Source organism: Colobus angolensis, unplaced genomic scaffold (assembly GCF_000951035.1).
Source record: "Colobus angolensis palliatus isolate OR3802 unplaced genomic scaffold, Cang.pa_1.0 Scaffold98, whole genome shotgun sequence".
NCBI lineage: Eukaryota > Metazoa > Chordata > Mammalia > Primates > Cercopithecidae > Colobus > Colobus angolensis.
The window spans coordinates 1643581-1669147 of record NW_012123820.1 but is presented as its reverse complement, the minus strand read 5'-3'; the positions used below and the strand labels follow the sequence as shown (position 1 = coordinate 1669147).

The 25567-nt window shown below is 39.5% G+C and overlaps 1 protein-coding gene across 1 annotated transcript in view; it reads left to right on the top strand.

Annotated features, from left to right (window-relative positions):
* Positions 1-1221: 1221 nt before the first annotated feature.
* MYH15 (myosin, heavy chain 15) overlaps positions 1222-25567 on the top strand; it is a 136620-nt gene continuing 112274 nt past the window's right edge. The window contains 8 exon segments of the mRNA XM_011932807.1: positions 1222-1314; positions 11894-11923; positions 11925-12042; positions 16570-16676; positions 20523-20666; positions 22098-22254; positions 22895-22922; positions 24231-24324. Coding sequence (XP_011788197.1) covers positions 1222-1314; positions 11894-11923; positions 11925-12042; positions 16570-16676; positions 20523-20666; positions 22098-22254; positions 22895-22922; positions 24231-24324 — 771 coding nt within the window.

The following is a 25567-nucleotide window of genomic DNA, read 5'->3' as shown; positions in this document are numbered from 1 at the left end:
TTAAAACCAGTCTTGTTAGTTTCTTCCACAACTGAACATCTTGAATCCTCAGAGCTTCTTGAAATGCAAGTTAAACTATTTTGTCTGCTTTATCTGAACTGAATCTTTTACAAATGTCTGAACGCACCACCACACCCTTTTACTCAGGCCCCAAGCACACCTGAAAATGGCTTGCAGTCTCCCAAAAGGCCAAGTAGGGTGCTTTAATGTCCATTTCCTGTGAACAAAAAGCCAGCCAGGGTGCTATATCTATTGCTTCATCTCATATTGCCTGAGATTTCTGTGAAGTTACTGGTGAATTCAGTTTACCCGTTTACAATCACTGGAGATTCTAATTAAATCGCATTCCTGTAAGAAGCAACAAAGATCATCTCAATTAGGCTGCATATTGATTCATTTTGATAAAATTGATTGGGTATAATTATACAGTACTTGCTTCAGCATTTATTATTAGTTTACCTCCGCCCTCAGTGCTGTTGTCATAGGCTTCAGCAGAGGTGTCTCTCTATTATCTTTTATTCCTCAGTGGGAAATGGTTAATAAATTGGTTCTGGGAAAGAGTTATGCAGAACTGACCCATGAGTGGTGAGAACTGATTGCATGAACTGTTTCCTATAACTCAAAGAGTTTCCTTTTTTTTTTTTTTCATAATTTCCCAAAAGTCATTTTAAAAATAGTTCAGAAAGTCTTTGCTCCAGAGAGACATTTTCAGGTTTTATAAAAAGCTTGTAAGTCCTAAGAAAGTAATTCAAAGTCAAGGGCCGACTGGCTAAACACTCAGTTTTAAGTAAAAGAAAATTTTCTCAATGTTGAAATAGGCAAATAGAAATACATTTCCTTGGATAGACAAGACACTTTTAAAAATTATACTTTTGTGGCAGTGGGGAGGGGAAGAAATTAAAGAACCATATGAGATGCATGAGATAAAAATTGTATATTATAATTATTACAAGAATAGATTTTGAAGCTTAACATCTAGGCTCAAATCTTGTCTCCCAAAATGACCAGCTTATGACCTCTCCCTTTGTTTCCACATCTGTAAAATGGGAGTAATAAAACCTATCTTATAAGGTTGTTAGGAAGCTTATATGAATTCATATATGCAAATCGATTGGAACAATCCCTTAGAACATAATACACCCTTAATAAATACTCTTTCTTAGTGTTCTTAGAATAACCAAATAAATAGTAGATATCTATGGTTAACATTTTCTTGGCAATATGGAGCGCGTTGAGACCCTTCACTTAATTGCTCCAAATCCCTGGAGAGAGAGCACTGAGCCCAAGGCTCCAAAACTGATGCCACCAGAGAGGGTTGTGCTGCTTCTCTTATTAATATTGTATAATCCTATTACGTAGCAAGCATTTGGGGAATGAGTTAAATTAGTCTGCAGATTTTGGTTATAGAAATGGAATCGTTTTCTGGCATCTCATACCCTTGCCTCAGAGTCATTTGGGGTGCCAAATCCAGATCCAAGGGTTCAGCTTCTTAAAAACCAGTAGACAAATTTAGAAACAATGCAAAATTGACTGAAGTTGTCACCCTTGACCTTGACAAGAGTGTATAAAGTCTTGACTCAGCACTGGTCTGCCCATTTCTTTTGATCTTTCCAAGGTAGGTTTCTATCTCTCCCTTTTCCACCAGTACATTGAATGGTGGGTATTAAAAACAATTTGCTATTTTTACTGATAGTTTTCGCATGGAGGTTGTTATATGAAACAAAATATTTTAAGAAAAAGATGATGTATTCATAGAATAGAATAGTTGCTTTGAGGTGAGTATTTTAACAGCAATTTGTTTTACTTGTGGTATAATCTTTTGGAGAATGTATGTCTGTTATTTTACTTACCATACTGAAAACTGTATTGACAAATCTTGGTCCCTGCTAGACTTGAATCTTGAAACAGAAGCCGCATCTTAATTATTCTAGTATCCCAAGCATTTTGACAATTCCTGGCATTTACTGAATGTTCAAAAAATTGTTATATTTAATTGAACTGGAATACATAATATTCTAGTTTTATTTTAGACAAGTGTATCTGACTATCTATTATGCAAAGATGTTGACTACAATTGTACTTAGTTAAAACTCATAATTATTCTGAGTTAAGAACATTCAGAAAATATGAAACCAATAAATCAATGAAAATAATGCAATTAATACCTTGAATGTATATATCATCTTTTAGAATCACTAAATATATTTAATGCATGTCTTTTGTGCTGAATAACAGCGCCTGCAATTCTAAAGTAAATGTTACTCTATTATGCAGATCATGGGTCACTGACCCTAAGGAATATTATCAGGACAGTGTTCCATTTGAGCTAATCTTTATTCCGTGACTGTGGTATTAACTAGTATTTTATGGGAGGGTATATTTGCCTTCAATTCTGAAGCACAAAAATATAGCCCTTGATATTAGTTTCCTTCAGTTCGTCCTCGTAGATCTATTGTCAGTATTTTTCTCTCAACTCTGCTCAAAACTATCCATACTTTCAGTCTGCTCCATTGTTGTTGGTTGGTGAATGTGAGCCAATCATGTATTTTGCTGGTCCCTGCATACTCACCTGTAAAATATGAAGCAATGAGCCAGCTGATATTAAAGAACTTTTAGTTCTAAGACCCCATGGTTTCAAAAATCTTGGGGCAATACAATTCAGATGTATTGACTTAAATACTTTATTTAAAAAGTAAATTACTTATTTAAATCTTTCCTTACCAGTCGGTTTTCTTGATATGGTATACTAGTTGATTTTTATCCTTAGCATACTTCTTTTGAACCATAAATCTAAATTTTTCTCATCCAACTTAGAAATGAAGTAGTGATGCTTTTTAAACCAAGGACATGTTGCCTGTATGGACGTGCTGCATTTTGGTTAGATGCTTTTCTAACCAAGAACATCAGCCTGCTGGCTGGCTGGAGCTCAGCCAGGAGGAAGTATAGCATCATGCTTAAGAGCAAGGACTCAGGAGTCAGTTGATGGGTCTGCTCTATTTGTTGGTTCACTCCCTAAGTGTTTATTAAGGCTCTACCCGAAGAACTAGAGTCTTCTCTGAGTGCTGCAGACCTAGTCCTGCCCTCAGATTACTTATGTTTCATTAGGAAGATGGGCAATTAAACAAATAATAATAAAATAGTATGAACATTATCATAATGCAGGTAGCAAAGAAATCTAAGAACACATCTAGCTGACAGAACGAACCTAGAGAATACCTTCTTGTAGAAATGTTGCTTAGTGAAGATTCAAAGGATGATTAAGAATTCGCCAGAGGAGGAGGAACAGGGCTGAATGTTCCCGGCAGGGGTCATGTGACGTGTGAACATCCAGAGGTCAGAGAGTGCTGTTGGCATCTACTAGCAGTGCCCCAGCCGGGTCAGGCCTGGGGATGAGACAGCAAGAGAGATGAGGGCCGGGCGCGGTGGCTCAAGCCTGTAATCCCAGCACTTTGGGAGGCCGAGACGGGTGGATCACGAGGTCAGGAGATCGAGACCATCCTGGCTAACACGGTGAAACCCCGTCTCTACTAAAAATACAAAAAACTAGCCGGGTGACGTGGCGGGCGCCTGTAGTCCCAGCTACTCGGGAGGCTGAGGCAGGAGAATGGCGTGAACCCGGGAGGCGGAGCTTGCAGTGAGCCGAGATCCGGCCACTGCATTCCAGCCTGGGCGGCAGAGCGAGACTCCGTCTCAAAAAAAAGAGATGAGGTGGGGGTGTCAGTCAAGCAAGAGGATGGAGAGCTCTATAGGATCTGTTAACATGTTGGACTTTTATCATAGGATGGGTATGATTTTAAATAAGATAGTACGGTAACTGCGTTTCTTTACTCGGGGGCCTCATTCTGGATTGGCTGCTGTCAAGAGACTAAGTAAGAGAATACAGCAATAAGCCCCCAGAAAAATGATGATGGCCTTGATCCAGATGTTGGCAGGGGTGATGGAAAGATGTAGATGGTTTTGAGTGATATTTAGAAAGAGTCAGCAGAACTTGGCAATTGATTGGATGTAAAGGTGAATAAACCAGGAAACAAGAATGACTTTCATGTATCTGGATTTAAAACTAGAAATAACACTTGCTGGTTCCCTAAGACTCAGTGTTTTCATATAATAAAGGTTATTACATATATCCTTCATAGAGCTACTGTAAAGTTAAAAGAGTTATTATGTATAAAACACTTAACCTGGTTCCTGGTGTGTGATACACACTCAGAACTCAGATTTGTTTTTATTAAATAGTATATTGGTACCATCTCCAAAGGTATCATTTCAGGGATGTTTGAGATTCCTTCCTTTAAGTTATAAAATGTTATTCTTAAAAATACACATATAGCGTTATGCCTCCTTGACCTCTATGACCCTGTACATTGCTCTATCCTAGCACCTAGCATTTAGCATATTGAATTATAGTCACTGATTTATATCTCTATTGTCCATGTCCATTAGAGTGGAAACTTATTGAGGTCTTATTACTCTTTTAATCCATATATCCTAAGAGGACATACTTTAAAATGAATGCATGACAGAATTGAATCAGAAGGTGGCTGGGCGTGGTGGCTCACACCTGTAATCCCAGCACTTTGGGAGGTCGAGGTGGGTGGATCACTTGAGGTCAGTTCGAGACCAGCCTGGCTAACATTGTGAAACCTCATCTCTACTAAAAATACAAAAATTAACCATGCATGGTGGTGGGCACCTGTAATCCCAGCTACTCGAGAGGCTGAGGCGGGAGAATCACTTGAACTCAGGAGGCAGAGGTTGCAGTGAGCTGAGATTGCACCATTGTACCCCAGCTGGGGCAACAAGAGCAAAATTCCGTCTCAAAAAAAAAAAAAAAAAAAAAAGAATTTAATCAGAAGCTCTTCTCTGGATTAATAGTGAATAGATCAGTGCAAAGACCCAGCATTTTGATCAGAGATTGGGAGGTAGGAAAGTGTAGGAGAAGGCAGTTCTGGAAAGGATTAAAGAGCTAGTAAAAGCTGGGAGAGAGGAACTAGTGAAAGGAGGGAGCAAAAGAGAAATGACATTGATATTCACAATTTTTATTGTGGATGGACCTTTGATTAGTAAATGAACAACTGGGAAAGATAATAAAAAGAAGAAGGGACCCCAGAAACCAGGGAATGTCAAATGCTGCAGAGAGGGTGAGTAGGATTAGAAACTGAAAAGCACCCAATTAAGATTTGTCTTTCGGAGATCATTAGAAAGAACAGTTTCTGTGGAGGTATGGGAGGAAAAGCCACTTCCCAGTGGGAGGGGAGCAGGGAACAGAATCTAGGAGTGTAAACTGCATTGCCTGGAGACCTGTAGCTGTAATAATAATTACCCTTTGAAGTAAATGCTTTAAATAATCGATAATTTGTGCAAATCTCTTGGTTTGTAATTCAACCTTTTAACATTCCTCTTTGAAGAAGATAAACCTGCCTAAAGCCCCTGCTTTTGTAGAGAAACAAGCTGCCTATAAACAAATAAATTGCAGGTAGTATAGCTGGTTAAGGGGTGGTAGATTTGTGCCTAAAGACTAACCACGTAAGATTTTCTATGGAGGAAACCTTGCTGAGTTAAGGCACATAACATGATTATCCCAGCAGCATGAATACTAGGAAGCATCAGCATCATTTTTCTACCCAGTAGTGTCCCTAATTAGGAGCATCTTGCAGCATTTCCCCAGATTTGTGGCATTCACTGGGCCTTGTAACTCAAATGTGTTTCATTTACTGCCTTAAGACATATGTTTCAGCTTGTTTGGGATCATTTAAGTGCTTGATAATTCTTCCCTTCAGCTGTTGACATCTGGATAAATCCATTCTCATTTTCAGGCATTGTCTCCAATTTTAATAATGGAAGAGGCGATGTCAAAAGATGCTTAGTGTTTGTTTACCCAAAGGAATATTAATATTTGTTCTTATTACTTGCATCATGGCTTCCCAGCAGTAGAAGGCTTTGAAAGTAAACACGCATAATAACGTACCTTGATGAAGAACTCGAGCGAATCTAATCAATTATGATGAAACCGACTTAAAAATGTGTCAGGACTGCTAACATGAAAAGAGTTTAACTCTTTTAACAATTTACTTCATAGGCATCATTTGAGTTTCTGCTTACAGTTAAGGCACTGAAATGCCAAGGTGATATGGATTTCTGCACCCCCTCATCCCCACATTTATTGTCTAGCTCTGTTTGAAAGAGATGAGTGCTGAGTGATAGATTTACTGTGGTCAGCAGTAAGAGGACTAGAAAGTGTGACCTTTCAGGAATGATCACCATCCAAATAGACAATTCCCTTGTCTCACCTCCATCTACTCAGCTAGTAGCTGCCACTATGTGAATTTCCCTCTTTACTTCCCTATGGTACCATCCTTCATTATGGTTTTGCACATCTCAGATTCACTAAGCAATTTGGAAAGCAAAGCTACTCTCTTACATATTTAGCACAGTGTTCAAAGACTGCATAAATGCTTGTTGAATAGTAAGCAGAACAGTTAATGTTGATTAAGGTTTTACTATGCACCAGACAATGTGCTGAGTTTTATACACAATCTTCACATCATCTTAGGAGAGAAACGAAGAAACTGTGTTAGGGCAAAGACTGAGACATAATGCATTAGGTAAGGATATTTTGATGGCATATAACAAAGTCACTTGATATTATTTAAAGTTGGGAAAGAAATTAGAATGTACTGGAAGGTCATTTAGAGAGCTTATGGAAATCAAAGGCAGAAATTAAATGTAGGTCTCAGGAGGTACTGTTACCAGGAAAGGTCTTTGGGATATAAGAAAGTGATCTCTCTCTTCCTTTGGTCCCTTATTGCTGCTTCTCCTCATCTTTGTGACTCCCTCTCTACTGATGCTTTTGCTGACTAGCGTGCATGTGGCACCACATGACCACACCACAATGCCAACCTCAACCCTCAAGTTTGCATCACGCCATTCAAGCAAAGAGCCCAGATGGAGAGTGGCATCTAAATCCCAAATCTGTATTCCAGCGGGATACCCTGATTATCTCTGATTTTCCCAGGACCAGATACTGAAGCCTGGTTTATAAGCTGGGCCAGGATACCAGTGTCACCTTACAGACATGGCTACTTTTGGCTTATTCCTGTAGATGAGAGCAGGCACTTCTAATAGGAGTGTGGGCTCAACAGGCACTCCAAACTGTGTCAACTAGAAGTGGGTAAGAACTGGTAATTATAAAATCAATAAAAGTTGATAATGAATTGAATGTGGCATGAGATAGAAGGAGCAATTAGAGATGACTCCAAGGGTTCTATTGTAGGGGATTGGGAGGATCCAGGATGAGACACTTCCATTGGAATGGTGGGCAGAGAGTGAGACAGTGGAAGAGCCTCTGAAACAATAATATGAGGAATATGTTTTCTCATCTTAAGAAAACATAACTCTGCCTACGGTTTCCACTCAGACTAGTGAGTTGGGAGTTGTAGCTGTACAACCTCACCTCTTCCCTTCGCTTCTACAGTCCCCCTCTGGGCTTCTTTTCTGACCTTTGCCATATAACCAGCTCCACCCCCCACCCCAAAGTGTGAAAATTTCTCGCTACAGATTTGTCTAATGCATAATAATTCAAGACAGAAGAAACTTCTACCCCTACTCAAATCTATTACTCTAAGAGGGCACAGTATTTATTCTGCGCATTATTGTACCCCTGGGCCTAACATGGACAATTATAGATGGGCAGTACATTTATATCGCATGAATATATTCACATTTATATTTGAAAAGGACATTTTCAAAAAGATGTTTGCAAAATACCTGAGGAGGGAGAGGGGGACAGCTGCAGAATACAACCAGTATAAAAATAGCTGACTTCCAAAATAGTGATTGAATTTCTAAAAGAACTACAGGCACTACACTTAAAAGTAGGTTGACCAACTTGTTCTAGTTTTCCTGGGACTTTTCTGGTTTCCACACTGAAAGTCTCAAGCCCTGGGAAATACCTCAGTTCCGGGAAGACAGGAATGGTTGGTCATCCAGGCTCGTGTCTTGTCTCAGCTACAACTCTTCGAACATATTTTCTGTGAAAGGCAGCTAGGTGAGACCAACATGATTCTTTCTTGGCCAAGAGGAAAAGCTTACATCTCAGCTCTCCCTTCCCTGTAAGGGCTTACCATTCTTTGTGTTTACTTTGTTAACTGGTAACTAATATACACCTGGAAATTGTGCCCTATCATTGTAAACAGGATACTGATGGCTTATATGGTGCTCAGTCCCTGTAAAGGTGAACTCTAGAACAGAACAAGATGCATTATTTTGCCGTGTTACAAACTGAATTATGTCATGGACATGATGATCTAATGTCTTTCTCTGAATCCAACCTTCTGATAGTGTTGATATTATCTATGTGCCCTGTGGATCATGCAGACAAGTAACCTGGACTTTGCAGTTATGCAAAAGGTGTACACTCATTGTCAGTTTAGAAATTACCATTTCAAGTCATCAGTTCTCTTATTAGTGGAGTGTCAATATGTCCCCATTCGCTTGGGTCAGTCTTAGATTAAGTTTGTTGTCCTGATTTAAATATTAATGGCATCACCTCTTAAAAATCCCAGTAAGAAAAAATAGGTCCAGGTTTGGGTAATGAATTTTTGCACACTTCTGAGCATAGTTATGTGATTCCCAGAACCTAATCGCTCCAGTATGTATTGATAAATCAAGCTCCTGAATGTTCAAAGGCAGAGCTAGGTCCTAGGAGTGTGGTACTGCCAGCAATGTGCATGCAGCCCGTCTGCCCTATCCTTTCCTATTCTCCTCCCAGGATTCCAGTGCTACCCCTTGCTCTCTTCTATCTTGTAAATATATGCAGTATCAGATACAAGTTTGTTTATGACAGGCGTCAGAATCCTGTGATGAACATACACGAGTATACCAGTCTCAAAGATAATTTCCTTTCAACATGTAGATGAATTTTTCCTTCTAAGAGAATTACCTTGAGTTCTATACTCATCTATGTTTCTCTGTCATTCACAAAATAGAGCTTCCTGATTCTTTTGCTGGCAAGGTTAATTTGTTAATTCTTTTGGGCATTTGGGCTCTTTCATTTTCTAATTTTTTTTTTTTTTTTTTTTTTTTTTTTTTTTTTTTTTTTTTTTTTTGAGACGGAGTCTTGCTCTGTCGTCCGGGCTGGAGTGCAGTGGCCGGATCTCAGCTCACTGCAAGCTCCGCCTCCCGGGCTCACGCCATTCTCCTGCCTCAGCCTCCTGAGTAGCTGGGACCACAGGCGCCGCCACCTCGCCCGGCTAGTTTTTTGTATTTTTTTAGTAGAGACGGGGTTTCACCATGTTAGCCAGGATGGTCTCGATCTCCTGACCTCGTGATCCACCCGTCTCGGCCTCCCAAAGTGCTGGGATTACAGGCTTGAGCCACCGAGCCCGGCCCATTTTCTAATTTAAGATGTTGCTAGGACTGGGCTGTGACAAGTGTGTTATTCTATAAAATTGTAAAGCCATATGTGCAATTGGAACCTAAAGAGACCCAGAGGTCAGTAGGACATTAAGGGGTTAATGGATGCTGGAGGGGGCCAAGGAGAAAGAAGGATTTCGATCCTTTTTTTGCTCAGGTGAATCATTCTCTTGGCTTCAGTTACCTATCTCCAAATGATGGCCAGGCCTGCCCCACTCCTGGCACCTACTGTTTCCTACTTTCTAGTGCCTGCTCCTGTATATTCTGTTCCTTGTATACTTTTAAATATGTTAAATGCTCCAGACTTGCAGGGAGAGTTACACAGCTGTGTGCTCTATGTCTTGCTGTGATCTCTTCATCTCTGATGTTATAATAAGAACTACTTGTAAAAATTCTGTTAATTATGAAATATAAGCACATGGCACACATTGACCGACCAGAGTGGAATGAAATGAAAGGTAGTTCTCTCCTTCTCCCACCCATCTCCTGCTCTCACTACTCAGATATCCATTTCTTAGGTATCTTTTCAGGAAGTTTGTACACACATGTATTAATGGATATCTTTTACTGAGTGCAAGCCACGAGGAGGTCACACATACAGAGAGGAGGAGGATATAGTGCATTCTTCCACAAATCCAGACTCACCACTTGTCTCCCTGACTATGGCTTTTCCTCATCCCCATCTACCCAGAATATGCTGCCAGAGCCATTTTCCTGAAATACTGCTTTCCTCATGTTCCTGCCCACAGAGTTGATGATGTTTCCTATCATCTATTTCTAAATTTCTCTGCCTTACTTTCAGAGCTTTTCTTTATCTTGAGTTCTTCTATATTCAAATGTCTAACAATGTTATTACTGTTATAATGATTACGAAACCTGAATCTGAATGCTCACCCGCAGAAAAATCAGTTTTGTCTTTTTCCCTGAGAAATGCTACCTTCAGTCCCAACTCTGGAGGGCCATCATGTATGTTGTTTCTCTTGAGCATGTTTTCTTCTCTCCACTTCAGGAAATGTTCCTGTACATTAAGACTAGTGCTTGCATTACATAGGCGAGGAAACTGCACCTACTGTCGCTAAGTGATTTCCCACAAGTCACATGCCTCTTTTCTGGCGGAAATAAAACTAAGTCTTAGCCTAGACCACTAGTCTTTGCTTTAAACCATACTCCTTTAAACTAGATACTAAAAGTGGCATCACTATACCTATCCAAGCCACCACAAAGAAGAAAAGCAGATTAAGTGCAGTGAAATACATTAGTTTATTGGATTTGTTCTTTGCAAGAGAGTAAGTGATTGCAGTTCATTCTGAAGTGGTTGCTGATCTGTCCTCAAAGGCAGCACCTGAGCTAAGCAAACTTGGCAAGTCCTTCTCTACCTTCTCACCTATAAATGGGACGAGTAACACTTGCCTTGCACACTTGAGTGAAGAGGAAGACTTTTTTTTGTCCAAATAGAGAGAATAACAGCTTATCATTTAAGATCATGAAGACCCAGTTTCCGTTTCTTCTCCTCCCTGTTATCAAATGTAAAGTGTGAAAATTAAAGATAAACTATGTCCAGTGTTTGGTATACAGTGGGTGCTCAATGACTTCAGCCTTGATAATCTGCCCAGCAACTCAGTCCCTCTAAGACTGATACTTGCCTGGCTTGAGCCAATGAACTTCTTTATTTACTCCAGCCTCACTCACATCACCCTGTAACCTGCTTGTCACCTTCTGCCTGGGCTTCTTCATTATTGCTCTTGGCCAGGTCTCCCAAATGCCCATCTGTGCTTGTATTTTTGTAAGTCATCTGCTCCCAGACACTTATTTCTGCCAAGATACTTATCTTTTTATCCCTTTACTGTCTACTACGGAACATTTATCTGAACCACTTCTCTTTGTAACCATAGTCTGTCTCTGACGGTCTGTCTACTTGGGGGTAATTAGATACCACGAAACACCTCTCCACTCCTATGAAAGGGCCTACTGTCCACAACTTGATGTTTCTCTATCTGGACCCTCCTACCACCTGTCAGAACTCCATGGCCCAGGGTGGCATTATGACTTTCACTGACTACAGGCACTTCTGTCTTTTAAGGACCATTTCTCCACAAAAAATATTAAAAATCAGATTTCATAACTGTGTTGGCCTAAAGATGAATATAATCCAGGCTCTGTTCATTAATACGTATCATTTATATTACACTTATATTTTTCTTCTGATTTAAAAATAAATTAAACATTTTCATGGGCCCCTAAAAGCATCATGGGCCTCAGGCACTGTGCCTTCTATGTCTAGTGGGTAAGTCAGCCCTGCTAGAGTCAGATATTCTTGAGTCTAATTTTGTATAAATTTGAGACACAGCAAAGAGAAAGAAGGGGCACAGGTAGTAGTAGGAAAACTTAATACTCTTTGGTCTATCTTTGTGAATGATTGCTCATTTAGAGCTTGATTTCCACTTTTTTCTTCTGTGTACCAATTTTTTTTTTTTTCCAGAGTGAATCTTTTCTACTCACGTTTAGGCCTAGCCTTTTTTTGGTGGATTGCCTTAATAAGGATGGATCTGTCAGAGCTTGGAGAAGCCGCAGCCTTCCTCAGAAGAAGCGAAGCTGAGCTGCTTCTACTACAGGCCACGGCCTTGGACGGTGAGACATGTGGTGGCTGCTGGTTTCACTTTATTTTGCTCCTTCAAGGTGGTGACTAAGATTTGGTTGACAGAGAAGAGTCATCAGTTCTAGAGCCTAACTTATTTGCTTGGGGTGTGATCAGCCTCTAGGAAACAGCAATTGAGGGCCTCTGAGTATTCAGGGTAGGAATGGTGGCTGGGAGTCAGCCTAGGCCCGGGCCCTACACACTTGGTCCTAAGACAGGTTTTCTCTTCAAGGAGCCCCTGTTGTAATACAGACACCTGCAGGAATGGCCACAGACAAAGCCTTTCCTAGAAACCTTTTAGTTATCAGTGAATGCCACAGTAGAGCGAGGGGCCTGTGACTTAGACTGGTAGGTGACATTTGTACATTGTGGGGAAGAAGAAAGGGAAAGACTCTGGTAAGGCTGCAGACTTTGAAGTTGTCTCTGGCTCTCCAGAATTTTCTGAAGTTGGAGCTTTGCCTCTGGCGGTCTTCTAGGTCAGCAGGATCACTTAGCCAACACTAAGCAAAAGATAACTAGGAGACTTGCTCACCCTGATTCATAATTCCTTGGTAGTTACAGGCAAGGACAAAGGTTAATGAGGATTTAGCCTTAAAAAAAAAAAAGGCTAAGTTCTACATTGAAATCTCTAAGTAAATGTTATTCTTTTTCCTGCTACCTTTACATGTCTGTGTTGAATTTCAGCTAATTGGAGATGTAGAAATCAGATTCACAGTGTGATATAGCATCAAGCTACCTACATGTCTTAATCCAAAATTATTCAGTAGGTGCAACAGAAGGACTGGCTGAATGTTGTTCTAGTATTCAGAATTAGTCAACATTAGACTTCAATATGACCAATTATAATTCAAGCCAGTTATGGAGGATATTATATTTCCATCACAGACCAGTCCTGGATCAGTTCCCAGTTTCCAGTCATTGGATTCATGACTGGGATTGGATTTTAGGCTAATTATAATCCATCAAATCAAATACAATAACCGAACTATCCCTGAGGTCAGAACTGGTCATGCAGAGGCTTATCGCAGGTAGTTAGATAATGCAGGACAAGATAATAGTGGTGCCAGGAAGAAAAAAAAAAACTGGGCCTAAGCATTAGAGATAATTGGATGATGCATTTATTAAAATCAGCACCGTAAATAATTACTTAAAACATAGCAATCTACATAATTTTCTATTAATTTTTTGGACCAAACAATCCTTCCTCACAGAAATGCACTGGCAGCAAAGAGACAAGTGTTAGCAAAAGTTGTTCATCTTCCCAGGCTGGTAGACAATGGAGTTTGCTTTTTTGAACTCGGGTCAAATGGAAGCAGTGTGATGACAAGTATTTAGCAGGTAGTCTTGGGTTCAAATTCCCTGTCCTTGACCATCTCTGGCTGGATAATTAGAGCAAATCACCTCACTTTATTGAGCTCTGGTTTCCTCATTTGTCAAAGGAGATGATACTTGTCCTGTCTACCTTCCTCCATTGCTGTGAGGACCAAATTAGACTATAAATGTGACAAAAATAAATATAATGTATTATTATGATACCTGATAAGGAAAACTAGAATTCCTGGGTGTCAGTGAAGAAGCCCAAGTGGTTTTAGAGCTAAGACAAAACACCATTCCAAAGTCAAATGTAAATAATTCTTATATTAGAACATGTAAGCAATCTATTTAAAATAACTCTAAAACTGAATATAGTATTACCCCCATTTTAATCGACATCCTAGAAAAACAATTCGAAAGAAATACTTCAAATACATAACAGTGGCTATCTCTGAGTTGTTTGATTATTGGTGATTAAAAACATTCTTTTCTTCATGCATTACTCTTCAAGTTTTCTTCAATAAACACATATTAGCTTCAAATTGGAAAAGATATTTAATTGTCTAAAGCTATGAAATCATATAGGAAAAGGCCTACTTTACAGATGAGAATACGAACGGCCAAAAGAGATGAAGACATGTGGCTTTATATCTTGTTACAAGCAAAGCCAGTGTTAAAATTCCGGCTGTCTCGCTCAAATCCATTGCTATCTGCATTTCCAGCTCTGCATTATTCATGAACACCAGGAATTAAAATTGACGGAGTTCATTTACTTCATTTTTTAAAATGCCCCTGTCAGGGTTTGGGCCTCAGATGAGAAAGGATTTCTGATAATTTTTATCCCCCACTAAGTTTTTCCAGGGGTGGTAAAAGAGAGACTTCATCATGAGGCAGGCGATGAGCCTACTCCTGAAGAGAAGAATTGGAGGAGAAAAAGCTAAGCATGTGTTAGAGGAGGCAGGCTGTAATGGAGAAGCACTGATTCAGGAGGTGGATGATCTCATTTCTAGAGACATTATTACAGTGACTACCACTAATTAGCTATGTGACTATGGGCAACTCTCTTCATCTCTCTCCCAAAGTTCTTTTTCTAAAAAGAGAGAGAGATACAGAGGGAGAGAGTCTGTGCCAGGTGACCTTCAAGTTTCTTTCAAGTGAAAACATTTGGTTTAAAATGCAGAGCATTTTACCTTAAACACACACACAAAATATATGCTAACTGGGTGCTTTTCAAAAACAAGCATATTTTCATAGACAAAGCAAAATCAGTTTTTGCAAAAAGGGACCAAAATAATGAATACAATGCAAAGCCAGTATTTAAAACACAAACGATAAGTAGAAAGCAAATGCACAATCAGCTAGATGGGAACATAAACTCCTCTTGCCAAGCAGTTTTAGTGGTGAATTGTTTGTAATCAGGGAAACGAAGAAGGCAGCGCTGATAGCAAGAAAGTCGTGAGCAACCAAATTCAAATGGTGGAAGAAGGGGCGAATGGTGCTCAATTCCAGCTCTTTTATACACACTCCTTCCCCAGTCTTATTGCCTTCCTCTGGGAAATAAGGACCATCTGTCCTGCGGCAGTGAGCCCTCTCTAGCTTTTGTGACTCATATATTAGAGGTGATGGTGGTGACTGAGTTCACATTACCTGTTAGTGCTGTGGTTATAGTGGGGTTTTTACCTGTGTCTTCCCTAGCCATTCATTGGCTAGCATTTTCCCTCTTTCAGCCAAAGGCTTTCCCCATCTACCTGAGTAGCTGTGACCTGGGGACTTCTGTGAGCTTCTACTAAGGCTCATTTTCATATATATATAAAATATTCATTTTCCTTTAAAAGGAAAGTGTGATATATTATATATACATATATACACACACATATATATACTTTTAAAGGAAAATGAACCAACTCCTGGGTTCAAGTGATCTTCCCCATTCAGTCTCCTGAGTAGCTAAGACTACAGTCATGCACCGTCACACCTGCCTAATTTTTATTTTTTTATTTTTTATTTTTGAGACAGAGTCTCACTCTGTCACCCAGGCTGGAGTGCAGTAGTGAGATCTCTGCTCACTGCAACCTCCGACTCCCTGGTTCAAATGATTCTCTTGCCTCAGCCTCCTGAGTAGCTGGGATTACAAGCACATGTCACCATGCCCGGCTAATTTTTGTATTTTTAGTAGAAATAGGATTTCACCATGTTGGCCAGGATGGTCTCGATCTCCTGACCTTGTGATCCGCCTGCCACGGCCTCCCAAAGTGCTGGGATTACAGACGTGAGCCACCACACCTGTCCTTATTTGTTTTTTGTAGAGACAGGACTGGGGGAGTAAAGGGTCTGGCTATATTGCCCAGGCTACTCTTGAACTCCTGGGGTCAGGATATCCTCTCACCTTGGCCTCCCAAAGTGCTAGAATTATGAACGTGAGCCACTGCACCCAGGCCCTTAAAATCATAGTTTTTATTCATCATCACTATCTGCTTCAAGTGGGAGAGAAAGAGAAGCTGCCTCAGGTGTTCATAAGAGTTCTGGCTCATTTCACCCCAGACCTCTTGTTGGTTAATCAGTTTATGGAGTGCTACTTTGCTTAGGGATGGGGTATAGGAGTGAGGAAGGTGAAGAGAGAAAAAGAACATATGGGGGACAAATAATATGAGCTGGTTATGTTGTGTGACATAAACAACCCATATTCTCTCTTCTCAACCTGCCCCCCTGCCAATTCCACCGTGTAATTTCACTTAGCTGACTTTCACTCCGAGATTAGACATGAGGTCTAAAGAAACACTGCAGAACATCACCATTATTCTAAATTTTCACTTAATTATTCCCAGACTTTTCTGAATGAATTTTTTTGGGGAGGGAATCTGGAAGGGGTACAAGCACCAGGGCGGTTAGGTGGTTACCTAAATCCTGGGGTGTGAGTGGAGGAAAGCGTTGGGGTTGGGTGGGGTGTTGGGAGGTAACTTTCTTGTAGCAAAATGATCTATGGCGCCCCCAAGCTGCTGCTTGCTGAGATGTTTCTTGTTCCTGTAGAGCCATTATGTGAGTGAGTGTGTCTTCAGGATGAGCTTTCATGATTTTATCTAACTTTGCAAGTTCCTGTAGTCAACAAGCCAATTTAGCAGAAATGAGATTAGATCTATCAGTATGAAAGTGTCCAGTGTATATTTCTGTAAGTACTATAGCTATAATCCATTTTTTTTTCTCTACAGGGAAGAAGAAATGCTGGATCCCTGATGGTGAGAATGCTTATATCGAGGCTGAGGTAAAAGGGAGTGAAGATGATGGAACAGTAATTGTTGAGACAACAGATGGAAAGGTAAAGAAATTTTTATTTCATTGTGTTGTTGACTATGTTCTCTATCAAATAACTAAATATATTATTTCTATAATATTTTAATTAAAGACCTGGGGTAGGAGATACCACTGACTCACTGTGGAGTCATTCATTTTAAGAAGCTCCTCCTTAAGTCAATGGGCACAATGGCTCATGCCTGTAATCTCAGCACTTTGGGAGGCCGAGGCGGGCAGATTGCTTGAGCCCAGGAGTTTGAGACCAGCCTGGGCGACATGGCAAAATCCTGTCTCTACAAAAAATACAAAAATAAGCCAGGTGTGGTGGTATGTGCTTGTAGTCCCAGCTGCTCGGGAGGCTGAGGTGGGAGGATCACCTGAATCTGGGGAGGTCAAGGTTGCAGTGAGCAGGGATCCCACTCTGGTTGCACCCGGGATCCCACTCTGGTTGCACCCCAGCCTGGGCAACCAGAGTGAGATCCTGTCACCAAGAACAAATAAACAAACAAAAAAAACCTCCTCTTACCATCAAAGATTTAATAAAGAACAGTGAATAAATCAGAGTAACACAATTGCCAGTGGCAAAGATTATTGACCAGAACTCATAGCCATTTCCACTTTTTCATCAATGTTTCAAGTTAGTATTTTTTTAAAAAGGTATCCTGTGGGATGAATAATGACTTAAGGAACCATGAAGCAAGTTGTGTTTGTAGGATCAAGAATGAGATGTATAATTTGAGTAAAAATGGCATAGTGTCACAGAGATCAAGTGATGGGTGAATGGCCAATAATGACGAATGCTACAGAAGGAGATTAAGAGTTGGAGAAAGTCTTGGATTTCAGAATTAGGAGGTCATCTATGACCTTTGAAAGAAAATGTTATGCCAAGTGTTGGGGTACAAGCTAGACTGTTTCACAGAGGAAATGTGTAGTGAAGCCATAATACCCAGCCCCTTCTCCCTGCCACCAAAGCATTCAGAGCAGTAGGGTAACATTGAGAAGACAGCTCACTCTCAGAACCTTTGCCTATATTGCTGACTTCACATTACCTGCCACCCCGTGGTATAAGCTGGGCCCCATTTCTATCCTACTTCAATGAATGCTTCCTTATAGATTTTGCAGATGATTCCCTGCCAATATTCACTTCTTTAAACTTCTTTAAATTCTGTCTCTTCCCAAATCCATAACACGCCACATCCTATAACAAGCAGATATTGTTGATATCAAGAAAGTTTGTCTTTTTAATGCTGTATTTGTTTTTAGGCAATTTACCATCTAATGTGTTGCCATCTGATTTTTAAAATTCTGTCTTCCTGACAGTCAATATTTGTTATGTAAAAAAATCTCAAATTAGGTAGATGTTATTTAACTCTTCATGAAATTAAGAAAAGAACTTGGTCCTTTTCAACTGAACATAAATAGGTGGACAAGGGAAAATTCAGCAAGAAATTTTCCTTAGTCCTAAATCAGTAAACGAAGAAATAGAGAGACTCAGTCAGGGTCATTTAGCCTTGGGACAATACTTTATTAGAAAAGATCCCCCAAAGAAATCTTGTGCCCATTAGCAGTCATTCCCTTTTCTTTCCTCCTGCACCAGCCCCAGGCAATCACTGATCTACTTTCTATCTCTATAGATTTGCCTATTCTAGCAATTTCAGATAAATAGGAGCATATAATCAGTGGCCTTTTGTTTCTGGCTTCTTTCACTTAGCATAATGTTTTTCAGATTCATTCACATTGTCACATGAATAAAATTTTATTCCCTTTTATGGATAAATAGTATTCCATTTTATGGATATACCATGTTGTTCATCCATTCATCAGTTGATTATTACTGGGTTGTTTGTATGTTCTGTCTATTATGAATAATGTTTCTATGAACATGCATGTGCAAGTTTTTGTGGGAACACATGTTTTCATTTCTCTTGGGAGTGCATTTGCTGGATCATATGGTAACTCTATATTAAGCATTTTGAGAAATTTCCAAACTGCTTTCCAAAGTGGCTACCATTTTACATTTCCATCAGCAACATACAAGAATGAAACTTTCTCTATATCCTTACGAACACATTTTATTTTCTTTTTGATTATAGTCATTCTATTGGGCATAAAGTGGTATTTGAATGTGGTTTTTATTTGCATTTCCCCAGTGACTAATGACATTGAGCATCTTTACATGTACATATTGGCCATTTGTTTATCTCCTTCAGAGAAATGTCTATTCAAGCTCTTTGCCCATTTTTTTTAATTGGGCTATTGCCTCTCCATTATTCAGTTGTAAGAGTTCTTTTTACTTTCTGGATGCAAATCTCTTATCACATGTATTATTTGTACATATTTTCTCTCAGTCTATGTATTGTCTTCTCATTTTCTTAATGATGACCAACTAAATTTTATTAGGCCTCCAGATGTGAGGCTTGCTCTTCTGAGCACATTCTCCAAAACAAACTACTTTGCCTTCAACAGCACTTAAGGTGATTTGTGACTATAATGTGGTTACAACCATAGGAAGAAGAGCATGAAAGCCATTAATGCAGGTAGAAAGAAGAGTCTGAAGGTGGTTTATTTTGTCCTGCTTGTCCTTCCTTCATGTAATGAAGGTCCCATTCCCCCAGCTTTATTCTGTGTCTCCCTGGCTCCAGGATTCCTCTTCCTCGTGTTAGAAGTGACTACACTTCCAATCACCTTTGGTCTTTGTAACATTAACAAAGGCAATAAATCCAGTGGGTGTAAAGTACTACTTATTGATGAAAGTTGGTAATGAAAAAAATAGAAAAATAGAATTAGGGAAAAGGGGAGGTTTTTGAAGATGTATGAGATAGGATAACGTTCTGCATGGGTTTGAGGGGAGATAAGGAGTCCTTGAAATACAGAAAGTGAAGGGACTCAAAAGAAGAGGGATTACTATTAGATCAATGTCGAAGAAGACAGATGGATAGAAACTGAATCAAGAATGTAAAGAGTGTAAGAGCCTTGGGAAGAAGCCATCACCAACTAGGATTAAATGGGGCAATCAATTGACACAAATATGTATTAATCATAGAAAAGGGGTATAGAAAGCGTGTTAGGAAACCTGTGAGAAGAATCCCAAGAAAGTATTTGATAGTAGAAATGCATCCATATTAATCAAGATATTAATATTTATTATTTACCATATCCCAAGCATTGTGATTATAGTTATTAAGCATTTAATAATTATAGTTATTAAGACAACATCAAAAATGAACATGCATGTGCAAGTTTTTGAATGTCATTAAAGAAGACAACATCAAAAATTCTTCTTAAGGTATTTATAATCTAGCCAGAAAATAGTCTAACATAGTCAATTATTAAAACATACACAAGAGTATTAATGTAAAGACAGTACAAGTGGTAAGACTTAACAAAAGAGGATAAACTAATAAGCTGGAGTAGTTGGGAAGGTTTGAGGGAGGAAACAGGTTTTGAACTAGGTCTAGGAAGGATAAGGTCTGCCTCCTTAATCCTCCACTCCAAGCTGCTTCTTCTAAATTTCCAAGGTATGTTGGGACATCAAGGGCTGGAAGTTGGGGGTTAGATCGTGCGTAATATGATCTATGTACTCTTAGAGGCAATCAGGGCTAGCCAGAAGCCACAAGATTAGGGTAGTGCATGACAGAAAATCTTGATATAACAAAAATACTATGTTTACTTCATCTTTAGGGAAGGAGAGGACTTTTTCAGGGAGCACCTGTTTTTTTTCCATGAAGTTTGGCTTAATTTCTTCTGGCCCCATCCACTAATGAGGCATCAGTTTTTTCTTTTTGAGTCTGAATATTCTTTCTGATGCGTGGGAAAATGAATAAGCATAAGAGACAGGGGAATATATCATGTATTTTTCTTCTCTCTGCAGAGTCTGAGCATAAAAGAGGACAAAATCCAGCAGATGAATCCTCCAGAGTTTGAAATGATTGAAGACATGGCAATGCTGACTCACCTCAATGAGGCATCCGTGCTGCATGCCCTGAAGCGGCGCTATGGCCAGTGGATGATCTATGTGTGTAATACGCTTTCCTGCTGAACTGTCATGCTGGCACTCAGATTGCATGTCCCAGTCTCTCCTGGGTGATCTCTCACATTGAGTCTAAGCATGCTCACATGGGGATAGTCCTTGAGGAATGTCTACTGGGAAGGGACCTTAACATTTCCCCAATTTTATTTTGTCAACATTCATGTGCCTTTCCACAGGTCACCCTTAGTTAAAAGCATGAGACTTGAAGCCTGACAGACTACCATCAGCACTGTCACTTGCTTGTTAAGTTTCCTAACTTCTTGAAGTTGCCTTATCTATAAAGTGGGATAACAATGTCTGCCTCTCCATGGGAGCTTGGGGGATTAAATAAAAGAATGTAGGTAAAGCACCTAGTTCAATGCATGTCACCTAGTTAGTGATTAATGAGTGAGATGATTTCTTCATCATCATTAAATTGATGCTGGTTGGTTGCTCAGGTTCTTTGACTTGCTCAAAACCTATGCAGCAGAAGCAGTGCTGAGTAGATTAAGCTAAGATGTAGCATCTGGGACCCATGGCCATAGGACCCATGGCATGCAACCAGCTTGCTCCTCAGCTCTCTGATTTACCATGTAACTGTATTAGTTTCCCTGAGGTGCTGTAACAAAATTACCACAAGCTGGGTGGCTTAAAACAACAGAAATTGTTATCTTACAGTGCTGGAGGCCAGAAGTCCAAAATCAAATCCAATCAGCAGGGCTGCACTCCCTCTGGAGGCCTTTAGGGAGAATCCTTCCTTGTCTCTTCCAGCTTCTAGCGGCTCTAACATTCCTTTTGGTTGTATCACTCCAGTCTCTGCCTCCATTGTCACATCACCTTCTCCTGTGTGTGTCTTTTATAAAAACACAAGTTATTGTATTTAAGACTCACCTGGATGTCATCATCTTGAGTCCCTTAACCCTTAATTACATTTGTAAAGACTATTTTTTCCAAATAAGATCTCATTCACAGGCTCTGGAGAATAGGACATAAACATATCTATTTGGGGGCCATAATTCAACCTCTTCAGTGACTGAGTGACCCACATGAGCTATTCCTTCTCAGTGCCCTAAAAATCAAGCCCCTAATCTTGCTGAGGCAGAGAATCCCCTCTGGCCTCAAATTGCCTGATGGCTGGTTACTGAAATCTCTGCAGTCCTGCCATTAGGGTCCTCTCTGTCTTCAGAAGCTCCATGTGTCAGACTTGTTAGTAATTAGCAGGTCTCCCAGGAGAGAGGTAATCCCAGGTCCTGATGTTACTCTAACCTGGTTCTATCTCTTCTTGTTAGAAGTCCCTTCTCTACATGATTCCAAAAACTCTCCTCTGAGTTCCTTTATAAGTAACATTTGAGCAAATGTTACTTGACAGTGGAAGAGCTGACAAACCTGGAAGTATTTCTAATCTAGTTTCTGAAATCTTTTCTGATCTTCCCTCAGACATATTCAGGTCTTTTCTGTGTGACCATAAACCCTTACAAATGGCTTCCCGTGTATAAGAAAGAAGTCGTGGCCGCCTACAAAGGGAAGAGGCGATCAGAGGCTCCCCCTCACATCTTTGCTGTTGCCAATAACGCCTTTCAGGACATGCTTCACAGTGAGTAGCTGCCCTACAAAATGAAAAGTAAAAATATCTGATCTACTTTTTTTCTATGTCCCTAAGAGGCACTTAGGCATTGTGAGCGGAGCATGGCCTTTACAGTTAGCTAATCACTTGAAGCCTCTGTTTCCTTCTAGATAAAATGTGGGCGAAATAGTACCTACCTCCTAGGGTTATTGGGCCGATTAGTTTGTACATCAAAGTGAGATAATGCATTTAAAGTGCTTGGCCCAGTGGCTGGCCCAGAGTAAGCCCCCTGTAGATGTTAGCCTTTATTATATAAAGCATCTGCTCTAGTGTCTGGCACAAAGAAGTTATTCTATAGATATTATTACACAATGATTCTTAAAAGGCTTAAAGTGTCAAGAATCTCAATCATTAGTTGGTTACCATTTGTATGTAGAGCAAAGAAATAGGCCTTTAATGTATATGTTCTTATGACTGGCATACATAGGGGCAAGAGAAAATCGATTTTACTCTGTACCATTTGAGTGGTATGTTTTTCTAACTATAAATGATGCTAATCCTTTCCCATGTGTCTGATTTCAAATTATAGCTAGGGAAATTTTGAATAAGTTCATACTAATACATAATCCTTGAACATAAGAATATTCTGGCATTTTTCTTTCTTTTGTAGATCGAGAAAATCAGTCTATACTCTTTACGTAAGTGTTTGCCTTGTTTTTTCTTTTTTGGCCTGAAGTAAGTTTCGGTGGAAATAGATACCTCCATTTCACTGGGAATAAAACTTTGATTCACCGTCTTTGAATTAATTGCCCTTTAGGTGCAATACCTTTGAGGTAAGAAAAAGATACTTAGGAAATTGTCATTGTGCTTTAGTCAGTGATGACTCCAAATATGGTGTCAGCTAGTCTGCCTCCCTCATTTTCAGAGATCCTTTAGAAATAGTGCATGAGCTGATCTTAATTGCCTTCTTGATGATTAAGAGAGCTACACTGTCCCAAATGGTCACCTTCAAAAGCCTCTGGATGGCTAAGCAGAGGGGCTGAATGTCCAGTAGGTATGCCCATGGAACATTTAAGAAGCAGTTGTGGGCAGCCAGATTGGGGCAGGCCAAAGTACATGAAGCAGTGAAAACTAAAAGATGGTGACATTTAGAGAAATAAGAAAGGGAGTGAAAAGGATAGAAGGAAGGGTCACAGTGGTATCTTATTGTATGTAAATTTTGATGAAAAGAGCACTGGCCAGCCAGGTAAAGTGTCAGCATGGTGACTGAGACTCAAGGGGCTGTGAAGTGCTAAAGTCCTTTACCTTCCCATGCAATGATGATGATACCACCTTGTACATTGGGCTCTCCATTGGCTTCAGTTATCCCAGGAGAGATCATAAGGTCTCAGAATTTTAGAGCTAGATGAACAGTTGGAGTTCAGACTTTCATAGAGATAATAAACTATTTTCTGGAGTTTTGTATAGATAAAGGCAGGCAGGCCTTGATTCAATGATGCTTATGTTGAAGAGGCTATAGATTTACCACTGTGCTCTTCCCACATTACAAAGTTAGCTGGTTGTCAAAGGTAAGGTAAAGCCTAAAGCCCAACTGCCTGGTGAAGTAATTGGTAGCCTTTTTCTGAAAAGAGGGTTGGACTTGGCTGTATGGTAGCCTTCATATGTGAAAATCTCTTGAACAGCTGGTAGTGAGGAGCCTTGTCTAGTTAGAAGAGGCGCTTTCCTACTGTTTGTTATTAGGACCATAAGGAACAGGCTTCCTAATATTTACAAAATTTGTGATCTTTCTAACTCCAGATTTTTGCCCGTGCTGTTTTTCCAGCCTGAAATGTCCTTGCCTTTCTCCCAACCAGTTAAATGTCAGTATGTCCTCAAGTTCCATCAGAAGCTCTACTTTTATGTAAAAGCTTCCTTGCTTGCCATAGCCTATATGATCAAAATTACCTTTCTTTCATTGCATTGATAATAAGAACTAGTTAACTGTGTCACTGAATTTCAAATCACAGAGGAGAATCTGGTGCTGGAAAGACTGTGAACAGCAAACATATTATCCAGTATTTTGCCACCATAGCAGCCATGAGTGAACCCAGGAAAAAGCCGGTAAGTGTTTATATAGCTTGGCAGAAAAGATGAGGTGGCTCTATCCACTGGATCATGGAAGCTCTGTCCTGATCACTTTTGGGAAGTAAGGAGGCAACGAGTGCCACAGGACAATTTGCAAATTATAGAAAAGCATTTTTTTTTAAAATCTTTCCTTTGTTCCTTGAGAGGATCATCAAGTAAGTGCTCCAAACAATAACATGGAAACATTAATTACATAATCAATTTCACTTCTGCTTAAAGGGGCATTTTCTGGCCTGGTCTTTGTTGGATCTGTAAGTTAAGTCCTCAAGATTCAAACCATCTTACCTAAAGTCTAGAGTCATCGGTGGCTTGGATATTTCTGAATCCCTTTAGCTACTGTGAGATATCAAATTCCCACAAATATGCACCAATAAAAGTTTTCTTCATTCATACCTAACTCCTGGATCAAGTTCTAAATGCCTAATGGACATACCCCTCAATGTTAATCACATACCACGTTCAGAAAAATCTTTGCCTTCCCTATTAAAAAAACAAACAAACAAACAAACAAAAACTTGTTCATTTTAGTTTAGCTCCATTAACATGTTAATGGACATCATAATAACTTGAAGATAACTAAGACCATACACGTTGGTATGCAAAATAAAATTAGGTAATGCTGAATGGAACTCAAAATCAATGAGTTATTGAGCTGTTAGACCTCTCATTTTTCTATGTCTGGCATGATTATTTTGCTTTTTCAATTCGATACTGGATGTTTGCTGTTTTTGCAAAGTAAGAAATATATTAAAATAGTCATCTGGCTCAATTTTTAAACTATAGAAGTTTCTTTTCTAACGACCACATTCCTGAATTTGATTATTGATTTCTTTGGGTATCATTGAACTCTTTTATTCAGTAGATATAACTTTGTTTTTACAAGCATTTTAGATTTTTGTGGGTTTTTTTTTTTGGTGTGCATTAAATGGTTTGGTTTAGCCATTGAGTTTTATGATATAATACAATACATAATATATAACACTTCTATGGAAATCTTTGCTCATGTATATATAATGTTCTCTAACTTATTTGAAGGACAGTAAACCCATATTACTGAGAAGGGATACAATACTTACAAATCCATAAATTATTGAGTACGATGTACTATATATGTTCCCCCATAAAATGGGGAGTATTATATAGTAGAAGGGATATAAGAAGGGATATAATATTTATAAATTATTAAATACCATATACTATATAGTTACCCCCATAAAAT